Genomic DNA, 24,644 nt, shown 5'->3' on the forward strand with positions numbered 1-24,644 from the left:
TCATAAAAATTAATAGTGGTATCTTGGTACTGGTTAGTAATTTGAAAACTTAAAGTGACTCATGACAAAATCAATGATTACTGAACAAATGTTTTAATAATGTGTGGAAAGAATAATGACTGGGTCAGTCCAATTCCTTGATTGATGTCAGATTGTGCTGGGAAATGTTTTCCAGATGTATGAACCACCATAGTACAGAGTGACCAACTGCAGCATTTCCGCTCAATGTCATTCATATGCATTCAAGCTGAACCATTTTGCCTGAGAACCAAAAAAATTTTATGATGACTTGAATCACTGGAGTTGGAGAAACATTGAGTGAATACTCAAATATGCAATGGCTCTTAAAATAAAACCAGCAACATTCATAAACAATGACTGATCATATATAGCAAAACCAGTCTAAGTTGGACACCTATGGTTCCACTAAAATCTGTCCAATTTAGAGGTGTCTTAGATATGGAGGTTTGTTTTGTGAACATTCTGTGCTAAAGGATTATGGTTGGAGTTCCATTTAAAATTGTCCAATGTAGGGAGGTGTCTAGGATGCAGAGTTGTCCAAACTAACAGGTTTCACTGTTCTCATTAGAAAGATTTTTCAAATGAAATAAACCAGTGTTTTTCAATGTGTGATCCGTGAACCCCTGAGGTTTGTGAGGAGTCTGCAGGTTCATTATCATTTACTACCATTACATGAATAACATATTTAATGCTGTGAAATTTAATTTATTACTTCAACTTTTTATGATATGCAAATTATAAAAACAATACCTTTTGGATTTTAAGGGATGTGGGTTGCTTGAATTGACCTTTGCTACAGAGGGGACTGCGACATCAAAAAGGTTAGGGATATAAACAATGAATGAATGATCAAATTTTCTCCATCTTATTGCTTTTCAATCTATTATTAAGGTTTTCAGAGAAATCATGCTTTTCAAGGAATTATTTGGTGCAAAATCTTTTTTGAATGAAATTTTTGTGTCTTCTTTCCAGGTGATTCACTCCAAGAAAGCCAGTGATGGGTTGGCAGAGGATTCTGTTGAAGTTGGCGACTCTATGAATATCAGTGCTGAGGAGCAGATGAATGGTGAAATACCTGATAGGATGGAGGAAGTTAACTTGAACGAGTCTTCAGCTACTCAAGACCACCTTTCTATGATTGAGAAAACATCCGAACCAGCTACAGCATCTTTGGCTCAAAATGGTTATTCTAGAGTGTTAGAAAACATAGACACTAGCCAACAATCACGACCTGACGATCTGCATATTGCTGCATTAGACAGTCCTGAAATGCATGTGCATATGTTATCGGCACCATTGTCTAGGGAAGCTACTCTTACTCAAAAACTGGAATCTGCTTTGGGTAGTGTGTGTCCTCTACTAAGGGAAATTATGTTAGACTTTGCTCCTTTCCTCTCTCGGACATTGGTTGGTTCACATGGTCAAGATTTGCTGATGGAGGGAAAAGGTATGATAAAAAATGTAGGATCTGGTGATGGCATAACCCAAAAGTCTGTTTTTTTAAAAATATGTATTTTTTCAACGTTTTAGAGCAGTGCTCTTCAACCCTTTTTACACCCATGGACCAGTAGCAATAGTTGAACAATTTCAAGGACTGGCAGGTATAGGATAAATAATTCGTAGACCTACTGATGGCTAAGGCAAATACAAACAAATATAGAGACAGTACTTTATTTATTAAATCTTTAAAATTATGTAGTCACTGTTATGGGGAAAGTACACTTATGTCAATTGATATTAGGGGTCAGTGAATATCATTATGTCAGTGAATATATTAGCAGCATTGAGATTTCGGATTTGCTGACTTTTGATGACGGGGGGGGGGGGGGGGGTTTGTTTGAAGATATGAAATATTCTAAGCTGCTGACGAAATTTCGCTGACGGGGGGGAGGGTCAAAAATGGCTGAAAATCTGCTTACATAATACTTGAATGGCTCCTGAGTAAAATCAAAAATTTCGCTTGAACTACATCAGAAATTTTTTTGCAGGATGAAGGCTATAAAAAATGTTCCATTGAAAAAAACAAAGCTCCTATATTAAAGCTGCAAACTTTCAAATGAAACCTACCTTTCAATCTGTAACAGCTGCTACTTATGCTTTGTATATTAAACAAATTATTCTAAAAAAAAAATGAGAGGTACTGTATTAAAGCACTGTAATTAGTGATAGAAGTAACAGCAAGTGTTTGGAAAAATTCTAGTAGTCAGTCAACAGAAAATTTAACAGTCGAAGGGAGTAAATGAGATTAAACGAATACTTCTCCTAATTGCTTTGAATTTGATTGTGTTATTATTGATCTTTTGTGAACCATGTTATGCACTGATACAATTTCGTGTTGAGCAGCAGTTTAGAGGAGACTGTTTTTTAATTTCCTTAGGTTTATGTACTTTCAAGAACAGCACTTCTGTAGTTGAACTAGTGATGCTGCTTTGTTCCCAGGAGTGGCAAAATTCTTTGCAGAAGCATGCAGGATTGGCATTTATTGAGCTCATCAATGAAGGAAGGTGATAAAACTTATTAATGGTCAATTTTCATTCATAATACTATAAAATATTTTTAAGCATTTCCTTTTATAATAAAGTGATGTAGTCACATATTTTTCTTCATATATTCATGTTTTAAACCTCATACTGATGTCAAAATTTATTGAAACAAATGTCCTAATTTTCAGGCTTCTCTCTCATGCTATGAAAGACCATATTGTGAGAGTTGCAAATGAGGCAGAATTTATTTTGAACAGAATGAGAGCTGATGATGTTCTGAAACATGCTGATTTTGAGGTATTTAAATGGTTTTTTTTTTGGTCCTGATTAAAAATTATCTATTTAGTATTAGCATTTAGCAGATATTTTATTCCAAATGTTCCATATAAAATCAGAATTTTCTATATACAGTTATACAAATACAAACACTGTCAGAAGTTATTAGAATTATGGTATCGTAAATATTTGCTATCATTTTTTTTTATTTATTACTTGTTTCTAAAGTGATTTTCTTTCTTCAGTCCCTCTGTGCTCAAACTGTCTTGGATAGAAAGGAAGAGGAAAAGATGTGTGACCATCTCATAACAGCTGCTCGTCGTAGAGATAGTGTAACTGCAGCAAGAACCATTGAGAAGATTGTTAATATATTAACAAATAAGCATGGTGCGTGGGGTAGCAAAACACGCTCTGGAAACAAAGATTTTTTGAAATTGGACTCTTGGGAAGATGATGCAAGAAGGCGGAAGAGATTTGTTCAAAACCCCTATGGATCTAATCACCCAGAAGCTGCATTGAAGGCTGCTATAGAACATGGTATGAAGTAGCAATTTTTGAACCTTATATATATTCAAATGCGATTGAAAAAATATTTATACTAGACACAGACTGTGTGGTCACATAAAAGGAATGTTTTTCTGCACAGAGCAGCATTGATGAAAAAACTGATGAAATTTAATTGGCTTACATTGTTACCCCATTACACTAACTGGCATATATATATAATTTTTTCAAACTTGTAAATTACAGCTCTAGTTTGTCTTATCCACTTAATATTGCCAAATGTATAACAGCAAGTAACTGATGTATTATGATAACAATCGTTCAGATTAATTTTTATTGGGGAAATTACATTACCTATTTAAATAAAATATTATTTTAGAACATATTTCAATGTTATCAAGTTTGCAATACAATTATTTGTGGCAACACCATGCTGGCATAAGTAAAGAGAAAATGATAGCCACACTTTCTGTTGTGGCCTTGAGAATGTGATTAAAAATATGTGTGTTTGCTTGGAGGATTATTTCTTTTTGGATAATCAAATTCAGCTACACAACATTTTTTTAAATTTATAGCATTGAGCAATAATTGTTATGATAATAAGCTATATCGTTAACAATAATCTACAAAATTTTATTGAGTTTGGCATATTTTTGGGAAGAATAACTGCCCATAGCATTTGCTTCCTTCAGAAACAACAGTAGCAGTATGAAGTTTAGTCATTTCAATCACTTTTTGCTTATTCAATTACCTATATTATAAAATGTCATTTTGATCCATAATTTAATGCTGACTTCTGTTTTCAATGTATATTATTTTTTTAGTAATGGCAAGAGGCTAATTTTGAACTTATTTTTAGGTGCCCCAGAAGATGCTATTTTGCAAGCAAAAGAAGAGTTTCATCATCAACTTGCTCTCAGTCGGAGGCAGCAGCAACAGCATCACTTGCAAAGCAGCGATCTCCTTGATGATAGTGATCTGTGGGATGATAAAGATTTAGATGCAGAATTAGCTGGTAAGTTGTTTTATTATGACCCTTAATGATATTATGATTATGAATATCATTGTATGAAATGTGAGGAGTATAAAAATACACTTAAAAGGAAGTTACTGAAAAGGCATAAATTATTTTTTGTTGATTTAAAACTGAAGTTGAATAGAAAAACATATTACAAGTGAAACTTTTAGTAAAAATGTTAAATTTTAGTTGTATCGTGCTGGTCACAATTGAATGTGCAAAATAAATGTTTTGTCGTTGAAGGGAGTGGAACTGTAAGGTTTTTCTTTTTTTTTCAAGGACCAGTAAGCTTCAGCACTAAATGCAGATTAATTGCACCAGGACTGGTTGTTCCCGGCATGTTGTCTATCACACAGGCTGAAATGTTCTTTGAGGTGGATGAAGAGGATTTAGAATATAAAAAGATGGATTCAGAGGTATGTGATGTTTGTTTTATACAGTTATATCCTATTAAATTGCATCTTTTGACTGATGAGGTATATTAGATCAAGAATCTGTTTTTGGTGACATGGTTATTTACAGGGTTGATGTGATTATTTCAAATTTTAACGGAATCAGTCAACAAATAATTTTACTTGTCTTTTTTCTTTATCACTGATGCTCAAAACCTAAAGATGACAATGTTTTCAATAGTTTGGCTTGAAAATTCAATGAACTAATTGTCTATGCATATGATTATATCTTAATGAACTGTAGCAAGATGTATGAATGCTTGCACTCTAAAGGAGGTGCTCAGTAGTACATATTTACAGTGGTATTGCGAAGAATTGAACGGGGCACCCACCTAATGTACCGCCTAAATTGCTCTTAAAATATTGAAGTTGATTCAGTCTATATTCAGACTCTTGAGTTGAATTGACATTAGAACTGTACTGCCCACAGTTTTGGTAAGAGTGTATGAAAAAAATACAAATATATTTGAAATCATTTAGTTGTGAAGCACTGTTGTGTGGTTGATTAATCAAATTTACTACATGAGGCATGTGTTATGATGAAATGCTGTAACATCATGTATGAATTGTTACATGGTATATTCTAGGTTAAGAGTTTCTTTCACACAGCAAATGAAATACTTTATTGTAAAGCAGAAACTCAAATATATCAATGGTATTATTAGTGGCCAGCATATTTCTAAGAGTATAACCCTGTGAAAAGTATCTGGAATGCCATTGGAAGGCATATTTGGTCATGGTTTGCCCCTTCCAGGAATTCTCTGCAGAGATTCATCAGTCTATCAGAAATTCATAGGAATATGGACTAGGTCACTGTATCAGATGGCAAATAAGTATCAGGCACTCACCCTAACTCTGACGTACTATATTTACTGGCATGAGGGGCTTATTTCTCTTGTATAAAGTAGGTCTGAAAAAAAATGGCATACCTTATACAGTTGGACTTGCTTATAACGAACACAGATATTAAGAATTTTCACATGTGAAAAAGTTGTTCTCGATTCATGAATTTTTGAATGGATGATTTTCTGAAAGGATGATTTCAGAAAAGCATGCTCATAGCAAATTTTCAACCAGTTTTTTGCAAATTATTTTGTAACCTTATCTAAATCTTGTCTGTAGGTTTACCTTTCTGCAATGAGTAGCTGACAATGGCCCTTTTCTTTTTCTTAAAGGCATTATAGTAGGGTTTTTTTTCAGTATTGTAAAGCTTTGCATTTTTTTTTTCTGTTAAATCCTATTTAGTTGACAGAAAACCTTGCACATTAGCCAACCTTTAGCACTTTGGAACAACCTAGTTCACTAGAAGTTCCAGTATAATGAATAAATTCAGTTTTTTCAAAGTTTGTTATGAGCAAGTTCAACCACATGTTGGTATAAAATGTTTGATTAAATGTACAAAATATTACAAAAAAATGGAATGTGCCTTATGCTCCAGCGATATACTGAGTGTCACGACATTCATGACATAATGAATCATATTGTTGCATAATAGGAATTAATTAAAGTTCAGGGTAGACTTATTTCATATATATTGACAATCTCTTGTTATGAGTATTAAAAAGCATATTTCATTATTTCTCCAGTAATTTCTGGTGAACATTTATACCTTTTGCATAAATCAATTCTTACACTTTCTTTCAGATTTATGTTTCTATATTTGTTAGAATTTTTTCATTTTGCTTCAAGGTTTTAATTTAATTTACGAGCAGTATTTTTTATGTTGGATAAAAATGTAACCAGTCCTCAGCTTCTAGACATAGCCAAACTCAATTGTTGTAAAATTCAAACATAAAAATTACATATTTATCAAAGAAATTATGAAAATGAATTATCCTAAATGTAAAAAAAAACTATTTTATTTAGAATACACAATTTTTTTTATATATATTTGTCGAAGTGATTGAATATCCTACCAGAATATCCAAAAGAAAAGCATATTTATGAGATGAAAAAAATCAAAATGAGGGAGTATGTTTACTCTAATGTATCAGTGCACACATTAGAGATTATCTCAATATGTTGTACAGACCTGCCAACTCTCCCGATTTAGGTGGGAGACTCCGGATTTTTCATTCTTTCTCCCGCTCTCTGGATTTGTTAAAATTTCTCCGGATTTTGGCAGAAAATTAGATTTCACGTTGTCGTGGCGTCAATAATTACCGTCGTCGTTAGGGAAAACACCCGTAGAGGACAGCCGTAGTCATTTTCATCGAGCAGCCGTAAAAAAAAGTCTTTGTGACCGCATTTAAGCAACTGACAAAGACGCGACTTTGTTTTCGTAGCATTTATCGGCAATCATTTATCAGAGGCATGACCTTCGTTGCCAAAATTCCTGTATAATCGTTATTGTATTCCATTAACAGCCTCACGGTTAACACGTTTTTTCGTCTGCAGCTTTGTAATTTGAATTTTTTAAATCGTTTCTTCCGATTAAACATCTTCAGAAAGAAAATATAAAACTTTAAGCTATATACAGCTAAATATAAAACTTTTAAGAATTCATATACCCAAGATTATCAATCACTGATAGCATCCATGAAAGGAAACATACTTTATTAACAGTATGTAGATGTGATTTCTCTATTCTGCATGGAAAGACTGGCATAGAATTATATTCTTCTCAGGGGCAATGCAGAACGTGCCTTGGGGGGGGGGGAAATGTATCTTTTTCTTAATTTATTAAATTTTTTTTGATCGAGTCTATGAGTGTCGGGGGGGGGGGGGGTACCCCCCTCGGGAGAATCTCCGGATTTCTGGATTTCAAAAGTTGGCATGTCAAACTCAATTGTTGTAAAATTCAAACATAAAAATTACATATTTATCAAAGAAATTATGAAAATGAATTATCCTAAGCGTAAAAAAAACTATTTCATTTAGAATACACAAATTTTTTTATATGTATTTGTCGCAGTGATTGAATATCCTACCAGAATATCCAAAAGAAAAGCATATTTATGAGACGAAAAAAATCAAAATGAGGGAGTATGTTTACTCTAATGTATCAGTGCACACATTAGAGATTATCTCAATATGTTGTATGTTGGCATTCACAGATATTCTTTATTTTACATGTACAGACCTGTTTCTTCTGTGCACAGAATGAGAATATGCTATATCTATCTCTGGCATATTTCATGATTTTGTATATGCGGAAGCATTTTCACTCTGTTCGCAGCTGCACACACGTACAGCTCAGCTACAACAGTAGCATTTATCTTGTCAAATAACATGTTCACTTGGATGATAAATCACTCCTTAGGGATTAGACATAATACAAAAACCAACCCCTATTCCACTGCCACCTCTATATACAGTCAGCAACCAACCTGTCTGTGGCCACTTCCTTTGCTTTTTCTTCCTTGTTGATAAGAGTTTGAAAAAAAGTTTTTGTGCTGGTTTTTTTTAAAAATTCATCAAGAGCTGATAGTTAGTTCTCTTTGTGTAAGCTTTTGTATAACCTTATAATCTTTATACATCAACATAAATACCTTTTTGGATCGATTGGATTTTCTGTTATGTGTGACACCATCAGGTTAAAACATTACACTATCATAGCTGCCAAGTCTCCCGAATTTTAGCTTCATCGCTCAACCTCCCGAAAAATTCGTAAATCTCCCGAATTTTTACGAAAATCACAAAAATCCCTAATTGTCCCTAAAAATTACCTACTTCATTAAAAAAAAATCCCCGCTTATGAAAACAGTCCCTTAGGAATTTCTTGTGGGGCATGAAGCCCTTTTTTTCCCCTTTCGAAATGACGTCACACGTCGTGAATGGGGAAATTCCCTTTTTAAGGAAGTTTTACAAACCCTCTCATGGTAACAAGAAAGTTGTTTGTCTTATCGTGCAGGGAAATGGCTTAGCAGCCAATAGTCCTGGATAGTAATCGAAGATTATAGTGACGCGCATATGGTCAAAATTTCTTTTGTTGAAGTTACGTACGTGCGATATAACAAAGCGTGAATACTGATAAGCAAAAACATATTTAATCAATTTTAAAGATACTTATTTCGATGAATTTCCTTTCATCAAACGTTCCAGAAGAGGGCCGACTTTTCCTTTTTGTACAAGTTGTGTTACGGACATAAACATCGGGCATGGAAAGACTACCATCATCACTTGTGAAATGAAAACATCAAGCAAGTGTCACAAAAAGTCAGTGTTCTTCAAAAATTGACGGTGTTTTCCTTCATCTTCCGATGATTTTGGGGTCATTCGCGCAGAATGTTTGTTCACAGCATTTCTGATTGAACACAATATTTATTTTTACATCATTGAAGTTTTGGCTTCCAATTTCACTTGTTTTTTGCGTAGGAATTTTATTCCCAAGGGTTTAACTTCCATGTGTGTAAAATCCCTATTTTAATTTGACTTCAGTTTTTGAGTAGGGATTTTATTCCCAAGGGTTTAACTTCCATGTGTGTAAAATCCCTATTTTATTTGGAAAAATCCCTATTGTATTTATTAGGGAATGGTTTAAGCATAAAATACGGGTTTGTGCGAAAATCTCCAGAATTTTCATTTTCAAAAGTTGGCAGCTATGCACTATATTTGATTCTTAAAAAGAGGGAAAAAATACTATTATACAGGTATTTATCATTAGATTGAGTATCGTTGTTGTAGTGAAGTTTCACTGTGCAAATATGTTTTTTTTTCTCATTTTGAATAAATTGAGTAAGATTTTTTTGTGATATTGAAAATTGTTATTTTGACATGCCCCCTGAAATGTTTGTTACCTGTCATACAACTTCTATTTGGCTGTCGCCTCCACATGCTGAGTGGCTGTCTTAGATGAGTTTCGTTGGACAACAGCTGGTTTTTCCTTTTCAACAAATTTTATTTTTGTGTATATGTATATATGGTGAGAGAGGGAGAAAAATCCTCCTCCCTGGCTGTCATGTTGGTAGTTCACGCCTTCGACTGTGCAGATCTGTTTTGAATTTTTATGGGAATTGGATATCTCTGACTACCAGTTCAGAATCGGATTCAAGTTACAGATTTTGGCATATATAAGAGAGCTTAAAATTTAAAATGGCTGTCCTCCTAACTTATTGTAAGAAAAACGTTTTTGGAATATTTTTTGAAAGCAACTACAAATTTCCTTTACATAGTAATAAAATATAGCTTTAATAGTTATTGCATTATAATTCGTGTTATATACTTTAATACAGTAGACTCTCTGTAACTCGACACATGGATAACTCGACATCTATTATTTCCCTTGGTTGGCGCAATACTAATTTCAATGAAGGGGAAACTCTTTAACTCGACACAGGTTTGGCTTAACTCCACTTAAGTAGACTACGACTTTTGTCCCTTTACTATGACTGGTTTTTACAATTGCCGTGTTTTACCATTCTAAGAATTTTTTTATGTCTGTGGGTGCTTCGATAATCCTTTGTTTCTTTGTTCTATATGATGAGTCCCTTTTTTGCGCTATGGGTGGGGGGGGGGGTGCATGTGAAGAATTAATGTTTGAAGCCTCTTGTCCTGCCTATCATTTTAGTGGCGTTTCCAGGACAGGTCTTTCATTTTTTCCATGGTCAAAAGAAGTGTGGATGATCCCTAAAGTTTGATGTGATCCCTATTGGATGTTGACAATTTCAACATCCTATGGGAGTTTGTCGGAGTCGGAAAAGAACTCAAGTCAGCTTTTTATTATATATCTACTATAACCTTTTTTTTTAATTTAACATAATATAAGAACAATTACATGTTTTTAGTAAAGCGATGGAAGAGTGTCCTATCCGTATAGCGTGGTCTAGCCAAAAGTGCCAACTCCTCGTGTTGCCAGATTCATCTCTCCTCTTGTCTCTTCCTGGCACTACTGAATCTACTATTTGTTGTTTCTAGGCCGCACTAGATATACACCACAATCCAATGGGGATAAAAATCTTATCTATTGTAAGTTTTGATATTGTCTGTTGCGGAGAATGCTTTTGGCGGAACTCAGTTTTACGATTTCTTGGAAAAGGAGTAAAAGAAAAAGAGCTAAAGCCTGATTAGATTGTGAATATGTCATTTGGTTATCATTGTGAGTATCGACGGCTGTGAATGCAATGGCTCCATGCAAACTTCATACTTTAACTATAAAATCAAAAGTTGAAATTTTCAAAAAACTAGAATCAGGAAAACAAGAGTGAACTCGCCAAAGAATATGATGGAGTTTCACGGAATCCATTTAAACATTTGCTAAAAATGACGGAAATTTTTTTTCATCATTTGAAACTTTTTTGTGGTTCAAATCTCTCAATCTCACTCAATCGCATTATCAGGACCAATAATTCAAGGAAAGCAAAAGATTTCGGGAAAAATCTCAATCAAAGAAATTAGGAATTATCCTAAGTATGAAAACTTTTTACAGAAAATTACAGACAAAAAATTTGTGAATTTGTGGATGTTAGAATGGTCGCAAAAATTTCTGCTTTAGATGCAGTTGAAATGATTGATTCTGCATGGAACTCAGGCACGAGTGCCACGATTCGGAACTGCTTCCGTCATGTTGGTTTTTGTTCGGAGTCTTTGGAGAATGATTATTTCTCCAAAGAAAATTAATTAATCAAAATGAAAAGATTATTTCTCCTGAAGGTTCCTCCCAGATTAAGTGTGAAGAAAGCATAAAAAGCACTATGGGTGATTGTATCGACGATGAATTTGTGAGTATCGACTCTGATCTTGTAACTTCAGAACTTTTAGCAGACGTTATTTTAGAATCAATCACCCAAAGCAAGTACTTCATGTTTTGAAGAAATAGAATCACACACAGAAAGTTCAGATGAAGAAGTATCTGCACCATCTCTCCATGATGCACTAAAAACTCTAGATGTGATATGTCACTTCCTACACAGTCAGGAAAAAGCCGAACAATCATGGTATAAACTGAATAGTGTAGAAAAAATTTTGTTTTCTCTTCGGAAAAAAAAACAAGCAAATATACTTGATTATTTTTCATGAGGTAAATTTTTTTATATGTTTTGATTCTATTTTGAAACAACCCCGAATTAAAATTAATGAGAATTAACATTTCATTTAATATAATTGTTAGAATGTATATAATTACGTACACAAAAATGATTGGACAAAAATTTAGAGTGAAACCCCGCTAACTCAACATCCACTTAAGTCGACATGTTTGTTGATACTTTTGAGGTGTCGAGTTACAGAGAGTCTACTGTATTTCAAACTGCACCTGCACATAAATGTGTTATCCAATGTATAACACAGCTGTAATTAGGATTTTTGTCGCCAAAGGGAAACATGATTCTGCTGGCCCCACCAATTTAAAATTCCATAATTTTATAATGGTGTTCTTTGTTTTCACCTAAAATTTGTTGCCCTCCCCTAAATTTTTTCCCCCGGTTGTATAACATCATAGTATAATATTATTCATAGGTTAAAGCTGAGACTTCCTCGAAATATTTACAATTTTTTAAGCAAAATTTTAACAAATAAGCGTTCATTTCTCTGGAATTCCACATTTTTTCTTTTTTTGGAATATTTTTGTAGCCTATGAAATATAGAAAAGTGTGCAGTGTGTGTGTGTGTATTGCAGCTTTAGGTGAAGAAGAAGCAGTTCTAAAATATATAGGTTGTTGATTTTATTTTGTTCCCTGGATCCTTTGTGATGGATCTTCTACCTTATTTTGCAACAAAGAAGTTTTGGATGCTTTTCAGAATAATACAGTATTGTTCAAATGCATGCAATAAGTTTACTAGAGAAAAATCAGTTGTACTACCAGTACTAACCTTCACAAGTGCCATATAAACATTCCTCTCAAGAATATCTAATGAATGGTGCATGCTGGAAAGTGTGTATGGCCTTAAAATATTTGTTTATGTCTGAGTTGCGTGATAGAAGTGCTGCCATCTATCGATTCAATATTATTTTAGTGTTAATTTTTTTCCTCGTAACTCGAAGTTTTCTTCCTTTAAGTTTTGGGTATGAGATGAATTAAAAAAATTATCATCTCAATGACAAATTGTAGGTGTGGCGTACATAATTAAAAGAAAATTTCTTTCTTTTCCTTCCTTCTCTAGTTTTGTAGATAAACCTATCAATGACAATAAGCTTGATCACTTTTGCTAGCAAATCTTTCTTAGAACACGTCTGGTCATGTTGGTATCACCTTTTAGTTCAGTTGTAAGTGAATGCAGTGTTCAAACGGCAGAACAAATCGTAATTGTGCGTCGTTTTTTTCAAAAATGTTGCAATTAGTAAAGTTGCTCAAGTAAAAGTTGAAAGTTTTAGATTTAGAACAAAAAGTTTGTAGTTAAAAGAAAGCATTCCCTTGAATATCCTATCAATGATTTCAAAAAGGAAAAGACACTTTGTGAAACTTTCTTCAATGAAACGAGAGACTTTCAAAAATTACTGAATTTTTTTTCATTGAGAACAATCTTGCTTCAGGTTTATAAATTTAATTTATATATATTATATTACAACTTATTATTTACATATTATAATGTAAATACTCGTAGTAAATAAGTAATGTAAATACTCATACTCATAATACACACATCCATGTTTAAATGCATTTTTTTCCTTCAATATTCTCATTAAATAATTAGGTGCTGGAATAATTTATCTTCACTAATTTCTTCAAATCCAGTAGTTTGACGTTTTTTACTAATGAGATGTTTGTAAATAACTTAGTAATTAAAAAAAATTTGTTCATTATGAAAATCGAACTCACGATAACTCGAAGTTTTTCGTAGGCCGCTGCATATTCGACATATCAAGATTTGATTGTATATTCTTGAATTTTTTTTTTGGAATGAACATCATACACATCGTTTAACAAATCGAGACAGAGCAAAACGCGCACATGCTCTCTCAAATACTGTACCTATACAGAAAAGATAAAATTTTACTAAATTACTTTTATTATTTTACTAATTACTCACTAAAGGCATTTACGTTCTTGAATTTTTCATGATTATAACAATCAACTCTTGTAACTCTCAAGTATCATTCATTGACTTCAGTCAGAAAAATCGTTTTCCTGGGCTTTGAAGCGATTGCACAATTTGTTGATGAAGGTACCATTTCTAAGAAAAGGTTATTGAAGAGCTAATTGAAGACTAAAAGTAGTAAACGGTGTGTGCCAAGAAATTTCAAACACCGTTTTTCATGTTAAAGTGTCAGAGGCTGTTCAAGTATTACATTAGCAGATTTTTAGCCATTTTTGACCTCCTCCATGAGCAAAAGTCGGGGCCCCCCCTTGTCAGCAAAATTTCATCAGTTAACCCAGTGTTTCTTAACCTTTTTTTGCCCGTGGCTCCTTTTGAACCATTTTTTTTCTCGTGGCCCCCCGTCTTACCCTGAGTCTTCAACTCTCATCTAGAAGCAAGATCCTTTATACGTATTGGAATAATTTTTTCATTGAATTTATACTCAACGAAAATTTTGCAAAGAAAATTGGCATCCAGACCACTGGCCTAGAATTTATCGATCTCCCCGCTAGTCAGAGTTCTATCAGAACCGTCTCAACATCACGCACACCCCCCCCCCCCCCCAGGCAAAGTGATACCATGTTAGTCCTATACATAGCTGGAAATAAACAGCCTATACATTTCTTACTTATTTTCAAAATTTATTGTACTATACAAATATCATAATGTCCCTACTTATGGACATGAGGGTCCCGGGCATGACCCCTCACAAGAGTGGGACAGTCAGAGCTGCAGCCCGGGGCCTGATATGGTTTTCATCATTTTTTGTTTCTCACACTATAATTCAATATAGAGAAGGGGATTCTGTGAAAAATCTAGCCAGGGACCTGCGAAAAACTTCATCCTAGGGAACTTGTGGCAAAATGTAGGCGGTGAGGCCGGGTAGGTCCATGCCCTAAGGCGGCCCTGGTTTTATGGGTGGTTTTGTTGGATTCTGTGTATAGTCACTAATATAAAAGCTTTATTTCTTCACACCTTAATTTTTCTTCTCAGCTCTCAGAAGCCCTCCAAACCACCTGTCACGGCCCCTTTTTCTATTTTCTTCCGTGGCCCCCCTTGAGGTATCCCAGTACCACTAGGGGGCCATATGGCCTCCGGGTGAGAACCACTGAGTTAACCACCTAACGCAGTGGTTCTCAACCTTTTTTCGTCCATGGCCCCCTTTCAACCATTTCTCATTCCCGTGGCCCCCTGCGAATATAACTAATTTTCTACTCCCCCCCCCCCCCGGTTTTCCCATTAGAAGATAGTTATTCAAAAATTTTCTTAAGTGTGAATATGTTTGAATTGAATTTGATTAATTTTTAATTTATGAAAATAACGTAAAAGAAAAATAAACATAATAGAATACAGTAAAAAAATAGAATACATTATTTTCGATCAATGTAAACTCTACGCTTGAAGACGACACAATGTCATCAAGTTACTGTACTGGATGAAATTTTTATTATTTCCAAATTAGTTTTTTGTGTGTAAATAATTATGGTTTTTCATTGACAAATGTCAGTTGTAGCTTCCAAAATACGCATTTTTATAATGATAAAAATCACAAAAAGTGGTAGCAAAGCAGTTTTATTAATTTTATTCTCTTCATGCGGATAAAAGTAGTAATGAGAAAGTAGCCACACAAATGAATCACAGTTGAAAAGTTCAACATTTTCAACAATATATGTCACAAGGATATAGGTTCATGTTGTAGCCCTACTCTGAATTTAAAAAAATGAACTAAAATACGTTTGAAAAATTTTTAAATATTTGTTTGAACTATTCTTTCCAGAAAAATGCCGCACTGACAAAACTGTTCATGTGAACATGATAAAGATTCATTATCAGGATTTCTCAAGCCCATCGGAAAATATAAATAATAAGATCCTCAAATAAGAAAATTATCAGTTTGTTGACTTCAATTTCGATACGGTGAAAATCTGATGTTTCGTTGGATGACAAGCTGCCTTCAAGTGGCTTTTTGGTTCATAATGTGGCCGCTCTCTCGCAGGCGAATGAAGCAACGTGAAAAACGGCATTCTGAATGAATTCCGTTCTGAATTCGCCGGCGTGAATGAAGCAACACGTAAAAAAATAGTTTGAGATGAAATACAGTCGACTCTCGTTTTTCCGAACATCGTTATAACGGAAAAAATATCGTTTTAACGAAAATTTTTCTAATCCACCGGATAAGTTTAAATAGGAACAATATAAAAATATGGAATTCCTTTGTAACGAAATTTCGTTATTACAAAGTGATTTCGCCGGTCTCGCAGTTCATTATAATGGGGTTTGACAGTATTCCCCCCCCCCCCCCCCCAAAAAAAAAATCTGACATTTTTGCGCTAACGTAATTGAACTTCGGCAATTTATTTTGAAAACAGTCCTTTTACTTTTATAAATTTAGGAAGGAAACAAAAGGAAGAAAGGGTGGGGAGAAAAAAAAAATGGCCAAGAGGGGCTCAGTTGTGCGTAAATTCCTCGAAATTCCACTTGTGCGTAAGGGGATTCGCACTTCACTCTCAGTTTTATGACAAAATTTCACATTTATGAGACGTTTGACTACGGTTACGATTAATCTCTATCAGGGGTGCAAGCGCCCCTCATCCATTTTGGAGCAGCAAACTCATTTTTGGAGCAGAAATTTTGAAAACGGAGCAGAAATAAAAGCTGACTATATCTGCAATATAAGGAGTAATTTTTCTGTGAAATGCCAAAAGTTTTGCCAAAAATGGTTGGAACGAATAATTCTAAATAAATTTCCTTCACAAATTAAAGTCCATTTAAATTTTTTCTGAATTATATTATCTGTCACTACTAAAACATGCATTACTGAAATGAATAAAAATTATTAGACTCTTTCCAAATTAAACACCATGCATACTGAAAACCTAGGCAGCAAGAATTTCTGCTGCTTGAACACCAAAATCTTATTATTTAGCTGGGGTTTCTTTTTTACAGATCCCATTTTTTCCCAACAATCTCCGAAAAATTTTGGTAATTTAAACGAATAAACCAATTCCTTTTTCGATTCTTTGCAAAGGCTCGTGTGCAATCTTGCGGGAAATAGAGCGAATTTACGCCATAGATATGCTGTCTTTGAACGCAGGTTGGTAGCCGCGAAATTGCCGTTATTTTCAGTCTGTAACACGCACGAGAAAAAACGCTGCCCAAAATCGGAAAATTCGGTATATTCATTCAGGAACTTAGATAGCCCGCGGGTCATACCAACAACAGTACAGTGTGCTTCAAGGTACTTTCCAAGGTTACGAGATAATGCGATTGTGGTAGATGATGGGAAACGAAAAAAATTGAAGTTTCCCCTTCCGTACCTTTTTCCTAGTGTCGGAAAGAACGAGTCCCGTAAACAAACTTTTCATGCTTCTTTTTCCTAAATCCCGGGTATTTGACGCACTACAGTGCATTAGCGGTATCTCTCACGAACCACAAACAAGAATTGGCTCAAATGCGCTGGGATTCGGCGCCTTGGTGCACCATGTAGTAAGAGAACCATTTCGGCGCAGTTTGGCGCAATTAGCACAGCTCTTGCACCCCTGCTCTACATATAGCTTCCAATATTAAAATATTTAATTTATACGAAGCACAATTTCAATTGTTTGACATTTTCATTTTGACTCGAACTCCAAATCTTTGGCAATTAGACATAATTTCCAACCATCAAATCCACACAGTTTTTGCAGATTGTGAAAACACAGTGCGTCGCTGAATTGGTTTTTCATGCACTAAAAACCATAAATTTTAGGTTGACAGATACAAAGAGACGCATTGAGCCAGTTATGGACATTTCAAAGTGAAGACTTACGTGAGAATTTATTGCACTTTTCTGAGAAATCAGCATGTGCAGTGAGTCTCAAATAAACGGGTTTAAATTGCTTTAAATGGGGTGATACGCCTTTAGAATTTTTTTTTTCTAATGTCCACAACATTGTTCTTGCAGGATAGGAAAATTGCATTGAAATTATTTGGGATATTGCAGGCCAATAGTAGGCCAGCAACAGGCTTAATAAGTAGTAGGGCAGTTAATAGGAAGCATTACAGTATTGATTAAGAAAAACTTTAAAGGTGTGTTGTGAATCTTAGAGGAAGTCCCAATACATTATCTGCTTGGAATTGCATATAGAAACCAATCAGTAAACCAAATGACGTTAAGATCGTCTTAAATATGTTTAAAATTTCGTTTTTCCTGTTAAATTGAAAGGAATGGCATATGAATACTTGCGATTGAAACAACAGTAATTTTATGCAATTACAGTTTCTTAAGTTATACAGCAATGTAGTTTTAAAAAATTTAATTTCGTGGGTATTTTTTCTCATGTATGATTTGGTCTCTTGCAGTTTGTTGTAACGGATTCGACTTTATTTCTTTTCAGCAAATGCAATAAATTGTCCCCCCCCCAAAATTCATTAAAAAAAATACCCCAGAGCAAATACCTCGAGTTATCTGATGTGGCCCACCAGCAAACCTAATTTTGTAAAAATGAACTACATGGCACATTTACGAATCACTTAAGTGACTCGCGACACAGTTCCATAACACTTAAGCGGTCTGTGGCCTATTTAGAGATCCTTGAGTGGCATTACAAATACAAATACAACGCCACAACAGGCAAATTGCCCAACGAGGTGGCTGACTTAAGAACATCATGGATCCCCGAGCCCCTACCTACTACTGCTCACCCCCCCCCACGCGGAACCCCCCAACGAATCGGTAAATGCGGGAATGTGCGTGTACGTGTAGTGCAACCTGACGTAAAGTTTGTTTTCTGTGTAATGCTTGTTATGTGTAGTGCTGTCATCTGCCCCCAGTTTTACTAACTATGAGTGAAGTGTTATGGTTGAATGATTTACCGTTGTAGGACTGTTGCTCTCTGTGGCGAGACTTTTTAACGGGGAGATCGGCTCGCATTTGCGCCTTGAAGTTGGGAACCACAGAAAACCAACTTCAGCCAACCACCACTGTGGGGTTCGAACCCGGATCCTCGCATCACGAGTCCGGCACTATAACCACTCGACCACCACAGCGGCAAGTTTACATCACTCAAGTTACCCGCGGCATAATTACGGATCATTTGAGTGATGCGCGGCACAGTTTTCCAGAGCACTTAAGTGGCCCGTGATACATTTCTAGTGCAACTGAGCTGCCCGGACACAATTCCAGATCACTTGAAAGATCCGCGGAACATTTATAGATCACTAAAGTGGCTCTGTAGAGAACTTATCAATGATGGGGGGGATGTTAGTTCAGGTGCCCACAACGAGGGAAAGGTTTTTCTCGTTTATTGTGCACCGAGTAAGATGCCATTAGAAATATTTCATATTTTTATAAAGTGTGGTTGATGACATAAGTATTTTTCACCCCCCCCCCCCCCGTCATCAAACGTCAGCAAACCCGAACCCCCCCATCGATGCTGACGTAACACTTGAATGACCCCAAATGAGCTTTATGATGTTTTAAACGTGAAAAGCGCCTCTATGTAGTCAAAAGAGCGTTTAAAGACGTCACTAGTGTAAACGTATAGTTACACGCGCGAAAATCGTTTTTTTGCAATTTTTCACATATTCGCTTTTGATACCTACTATTACCACTTTTAGTTTCAAATTTCATAACGTTTAATGAATGCCATCTGCTGTTCTAGCGTCACACACAATTGTAATTCTCGGTACTTTGCAGATAAGCATTTTCCATCTTGTACTAAACTAAGATCTGGTGAAAAATTCATCTACGCTAAATCGAATCTCTATAAACGTTAGGCAGAATTATGTTCTGGAAGAGCCAATCTTCGGGAGCAGGTGATGACGGAAAGATATTTAGTAGAATCTAGCGTTTTGGCACCTCATTTCAGCGGCGGTGTCTGCAAGTCATCGAATCTTCTAGATCTATTCATCTTACTAGTTTTTATAATAGTCTCGAGATACTAATTAAAAAAAAAACGTTCTTCCTATAATTAATTTGATGTTCCCCCCTTATAAATCTTATTTTCATTATATTGATTCATTCCTCTTCTACCCCATCTAAGATGCACATTTCGCAGCTCTGCATGTTTTTTTCCCCTTCACTCGACCACACACACACACATTGCACGACAGGTGGGGGAGAGTGAAAGAGCTCAGATAGCGAGGGAGTTACCTGAAGTAGATCGAGGGGAGTTCAGTGGACATACGCCGTCGTAAACGTATAGTTACTGATCTATTTCTTATGAATCTGACGCGATATCTAGATTGCTGCTTTCTCGCTTGTCCACACAACTTAGAGGAAAAATAGGATGCATGTATATCTATGCACACATGCACTCGCTAACTTTTCTGTCCCCCTCCCTCCTTTAAATAGATCCGCCCTAACTTTTCTGCAACATTCTAAGAGTTCGTTTTTATGAGGAGCTTGTAGTGATTTGAGATTATTAAACAGCCCTGCCTTTATCTCTCCTTATTAATCGTCAGGGATTATGCCCAAAATGCCGTTCTTGCGGTAACGGATCCCATATCTTCGTAGGATCGGTGCCTTGAATAATTTGTTATTTTTGAGAGAAATGTTTCGATTAAATTTGTATTCGGAATAATATGCGAAAGCTGGATCATTACTTTCACAGAATTTAAAAACCAATTCTTGTATCGATGCGTGATGATATGGGACAGAGTGAAGATGGGTTTAATTTTCGTTCCAGATCTGGGCAAAAATAATAGTTACAATCATTGTTTTTATACACAATATGCGAAGACAATGAAGAAAATGGAAATGCACGTTAAAAGCTTCTTTTTTTTGCTATGATTACGGATATGTGAAGGCGGGGAAGGAATAGAGCAAAAACATTTTTATTTTCAATTACTACACACATCCCTCACTGATGTGGGCAGGGGAAAAAAAATTCGACCTCACCCTGAGCAGTAATTAATTTTAGAGTCGCTCTTAAAAGTTATTCTTTTTCCCATCATTATCTGGTTACGTTATCTGACTGAAGGGATGGTGATTTCGGTTGCGCATTTCCCGCGAAAATCCATCTTTCTGTACCATGTAGTCTTGCACTCCGAGTTGATAATAAATTTATTAAGGCTAATCACAGGGTAGGATCCATGGTTTTGTGTATCCATCACGGCGCTTATCGGGTCTCACTGGGGCGGTTAAGGCACGTCAACATGATCCTCAAGCTCTCATCAGCGGGTCACCGCCTTCCTCTTTTTCTGCTGGTGGATGTCATGACACCAACCACTTTTTCTCGTTCGTCTTGGTATAAGTGTTCCCCCCACCCCCCGATTTTTAAAATCATCTCCCTTGTTATACAACCATCCTGTATAGCATTTTTCGATATTGTGGTTGGGATCTTCACCTCGCGACTTTCCATCACTGGTTTGGAGAAGAGCGATAGTGAGTGATATATAGTTTTTAGTTTCAGGACTTACCTTGGTATTTGTGGAACCACAGTCATTTTAAAGATCATGCTTCAGACAACATCCTCTTATGAACTGGGATTATCGATGAAAGTACCTTTGGGTCGAATGCTTAAAATTACTATGTTTATCTCGTGTTAATATCAATGGCTCTATTTTCGATTGCCTCAATCAGGAGCAGTTTTTCTTTCCTGATGACCACAATTTATTTCTTGTCTAGTGAATTAATAACTGAAAGTATACATGGGGAAAAAATTAATGAGAAACAATTTGTGAATCGAAGAATCGGAGGTAGAATTTATTCAACTCTTTTGTTATTTGCGAGTACGAATGGTGGAAGTGGAAAATAAAAAAGCAGTGAGAATCGGCCCCCATCTTCTGAGCCAATACATAAGTGTTTGTGTATGTATAAAAAATTATCGCACAAGAAAACGCTCACAATGTTTTTGTTTCATGTATTCTTTAGTTTTTTTTGCCCATGAACTTGTTTGGAACTAAAAATCAAACAGCAATTATTGTACATAGATATCATTAACTATAATTGTTCAGCTTTCAGAACCACTAGAAATAGGAACGATATTAATGAAAAACCTTTCTCTACCGATCTTTCGTTTGGATTTTCTCACTTCTCTTCCTCAGTTGCCTGTTTCCGTTAGACAGTAGCGTATTCTTTTTCCTCCCTATCTTCTGATTGAAAAGAGATGAGTAAAATATACATTTCATGAATGGTGGTTTTGTGCAGTGAAGGAGAGAAAGAATCGAAAATACTGTCATCACTTCTGATTTTTTCCCCCACTCTTTCCAGCTTTTGTTTAACAGAGGTGTAGTGAAGAGGAAAACGCCTGGTCACTCTCTCACATGCGATACTTATTTTTTTTTTTTTACGTTTCAACTTCTACAGCAAGAATTACCAGAAAATACCACTTTTCAGTTTCAGTCGGACAACGTCTTCGAAATGATAATAGGGTTTCCGAGTCCGTAGTCTTGGCGGTTTCACCAAGCGACACGTGAGTGACAAACGGTGCCACCTACACCATTAGTAATCTCTAGACCGAGACGTCGACTTTTTTCTATGGCTGCTTCCACTGCTGTCTGAGAGTGAGAAAACGGTCGAACGCTCTCAGTATCCTGACATTCGCTGATGACTACGTTCGAAAACAAGGGTCTCTTCTAAACTAATAATTTCTTTATGTTTGTTTTCTGTCGGAATTTTTTTCCCCTTTGAATTTGTGCTCATTTCTTTCTTTATTTTTTCGTACCTTTCTCTTGTTGGGAAACTCGCATCACTTTATCATTCTCAGCGTTGTGTGGGTAGGTTTTCCACAATGGCCCTTTTTAGCCAGCACCGAACCTACCACTTCCACGATACCTTTGACGTATTTGAAATGGTTTTTTTTTCATTTTGTGTATGTATTTCTTTTTTAACCTAGTTTACGTTTTCCTTCTTTTTCAAGATTTTTTTGCTGTTTCATCTACTAATGAAGAAAGAAGCAGCTCTTGCCTACCAAAAAAAACCAAGAACCGCTTATTTATTTATATATATATGAGCAGAAATATCATTTCTGGAATATATCCGTTTCAAACAAGATACCAATCATAATGGGGGGGGGGGGATATATATATATTTAATCTTCCAACTTCACGTGTATCTTGTTAGTTGTTGACCATTCTTTGACATTCCCCAAAATTTTTGTTTTTATTTTCAATGCTTTTATTGTTTCTTTTCAATTTAAATTCTCGAGTTTTTCGATTGATGAAACTATTGTTTTCAGAGCAACTCTTTAAAGATTTTAATCCATGATGATACATCTGATTGAAAATGGTATTTTCAGACCTGTCAACTCTCCCGATTTTTCATCCTTCCTCCCGCTCTCCGGATTTGTTAAAATTTCTCCGGATTTTGGCAGAAAATTAGATTTTACGCGAGCTTTCACGTTGTCGTGGCCTCAATAATTACCATCGTCGTTAGGGAAAACACCCATAGAGGACAGCCGTAGTCATTTCCATTGAGCAGCCGTAAGAAAAAGTCTCTGTGACCGCATTTAAGCAACTGGCAAAGACGCGACTTTGTTTTCGTAGCATTTATCGGAATCATTTATCAGGGGGGAAGCCCTTAGTTGCCGAAATTCGTGTATAATCGTTATTGCATTCCATTAACAGCCTCACGGTTAACACGTTTTTTCGTCCGCAGCTGTGTAATTTGAATTTTTTTAAATCGTTTCTTCCGATTAAACATCTTCAGAAAGAAAATATAAAACTTTAAGCTATATACAGCTAAATATAAAGCCTTTAAGAATTCATATACCCAAGATTATCAATCACTGATAGCATCCACGAAAGAAAACACATACTTTATAAACAGTATGTAGATGTGATTTCTCTATTCTGCATGGAAAGACTGGCATGGAATTATATTCTTCTCAGGGGCAATGCAGAACCTGCCTTGAGGGGAGGGGGCGGGGAAGAATGTAACTTTTTCTTAATTTATTAAAAAAAATTTTTTTTCCTCGAAATTTTTTTTTATGAACTTTTTTTTTGATCGAGTCTATCGTGTCGGGGGAGGGGGAACCCCCCTCGGGAGAATCTCCGGATTTCTGGATTTCAAAAGTTGGCACGTCTGGTTCTGCTCGCATATAAAGCATATAACTTGAGTCCTTTGCATATTAGCTTGTTTACACATGCACATCATTGATTATGTCCATAGTTCTTAGATTTTCCAAAAACTCTCAACGATCTTCATTAATATTATTCGTGCACCTACTCAACAAAAGCCAATTTTGTTAAGTCAATCGTCTGAGCATGCTAGCCCGGTTTACAATAAGGTCTGGACGAGAGCCTTTTTGACTTTTCTCGGGAGGTGAAACGGTAGTAAATTGTCCTGTAGTGCCGGTCATTTGTGCGTAGAATCATAGAAATAACCAAAGAATAAGAAAAATCACGAAATTCCTAACGCATTTCGACAAAGAATGGGTGCTTTCTTCACCACTATTATGCTGACCAGGTCCCATTTCGGTTGGTTACCAAATCTCAACTCTCTGTTGCTCAGCAGAAAAATACTCTGTGCTAATCCGTCGTCGTGGTCAGGTCTGATTCTTCTCACCCTCTGATTGTATCAAGCAAAGGATTATTTACTCTATCATGTGTGTAGCCTTTACTAGATACTCGATCGATTTTTTCATAAAAAGAATTCTAAATGGTGGTTTATTTGATCTGTTTGATTTGGAGAAAAGCAAGAGGAGATGCATTAAAAATTGTTCCGACTTCATTACAAGTGGACCGATTTACATGGCGTCCGTAATTAAAATACCCTATTTTAAAGTAGCCTAGAGGCGAAACCAGCAATCAGAAAATTATGGAATTTTGTGGACTTCATAAAGTGATAAGAATTTGTTTCAGGGAGAAAAATTTAGTTGCACATGTCGCCACCAGAGGGCGTTCCACTTTGAATACCTGTAGTAAACATGTAAATTTATGTGATGTCACGCAGCAGCTCTTATAAAACCTAGAAACATCTTGTTTCTGTGTTTGCTGCTCACAATGACAATA

The 24,644-nt window shown here is 35.6% G+C and overlaps 1 protein-coding gene across 1 annotated transcript in view; it reads left to right on the plus strand.

Moving 5' to 3' along the window:
• Positions 1-24,644, plus strand: part of rg (A kinase anchor protein rugose) — a 152,755-nt gene that overhangs the window by 37,873 nt on the left and 90,238 nt on the right. The window contains exons 31-36 of the mRNA XM_089255286.1: positions 994-1,468; positions 2,399-2,525; positions 2,693-2,801; positions 3,026-3,317; positions 4,144-4,299; positions 4,582-4,718. Of these exons, the coding sequence (XP_089111412.1) occupies positions 994-1,468; positions 2,399-2,525; positions 2,693-2,801; positions 3,026-3,317; positions 4,144-4,299; positions 4,582-4,718 (1,296 nt within the window). The remainder of the gene's footprint in view (positions 1-993; positions 1,469-2,398; positions 2,526-2,692; positions 2,802-3,025; positions 3,318-4,143; positions 4,300-4,581; positions 4,719-24,644) is intronic.

The sequence above is a fragment of the Pholcus phalangioides genome, unplaced genomic scaffold (assembly GCF_987345545.1).
Source record: "Pholcus phalangioides strain wild (caught in Gottingen) unplaced genomic scaffold, Ppha-v1.0 ptg000042l_1, whole genome shotgun sequence".
NCBI lineage: Eukaryota > Metazoa > Arthropoda > Arachnida > Araneae > Pholcidae > Pholcus > Pholcus phalangioides.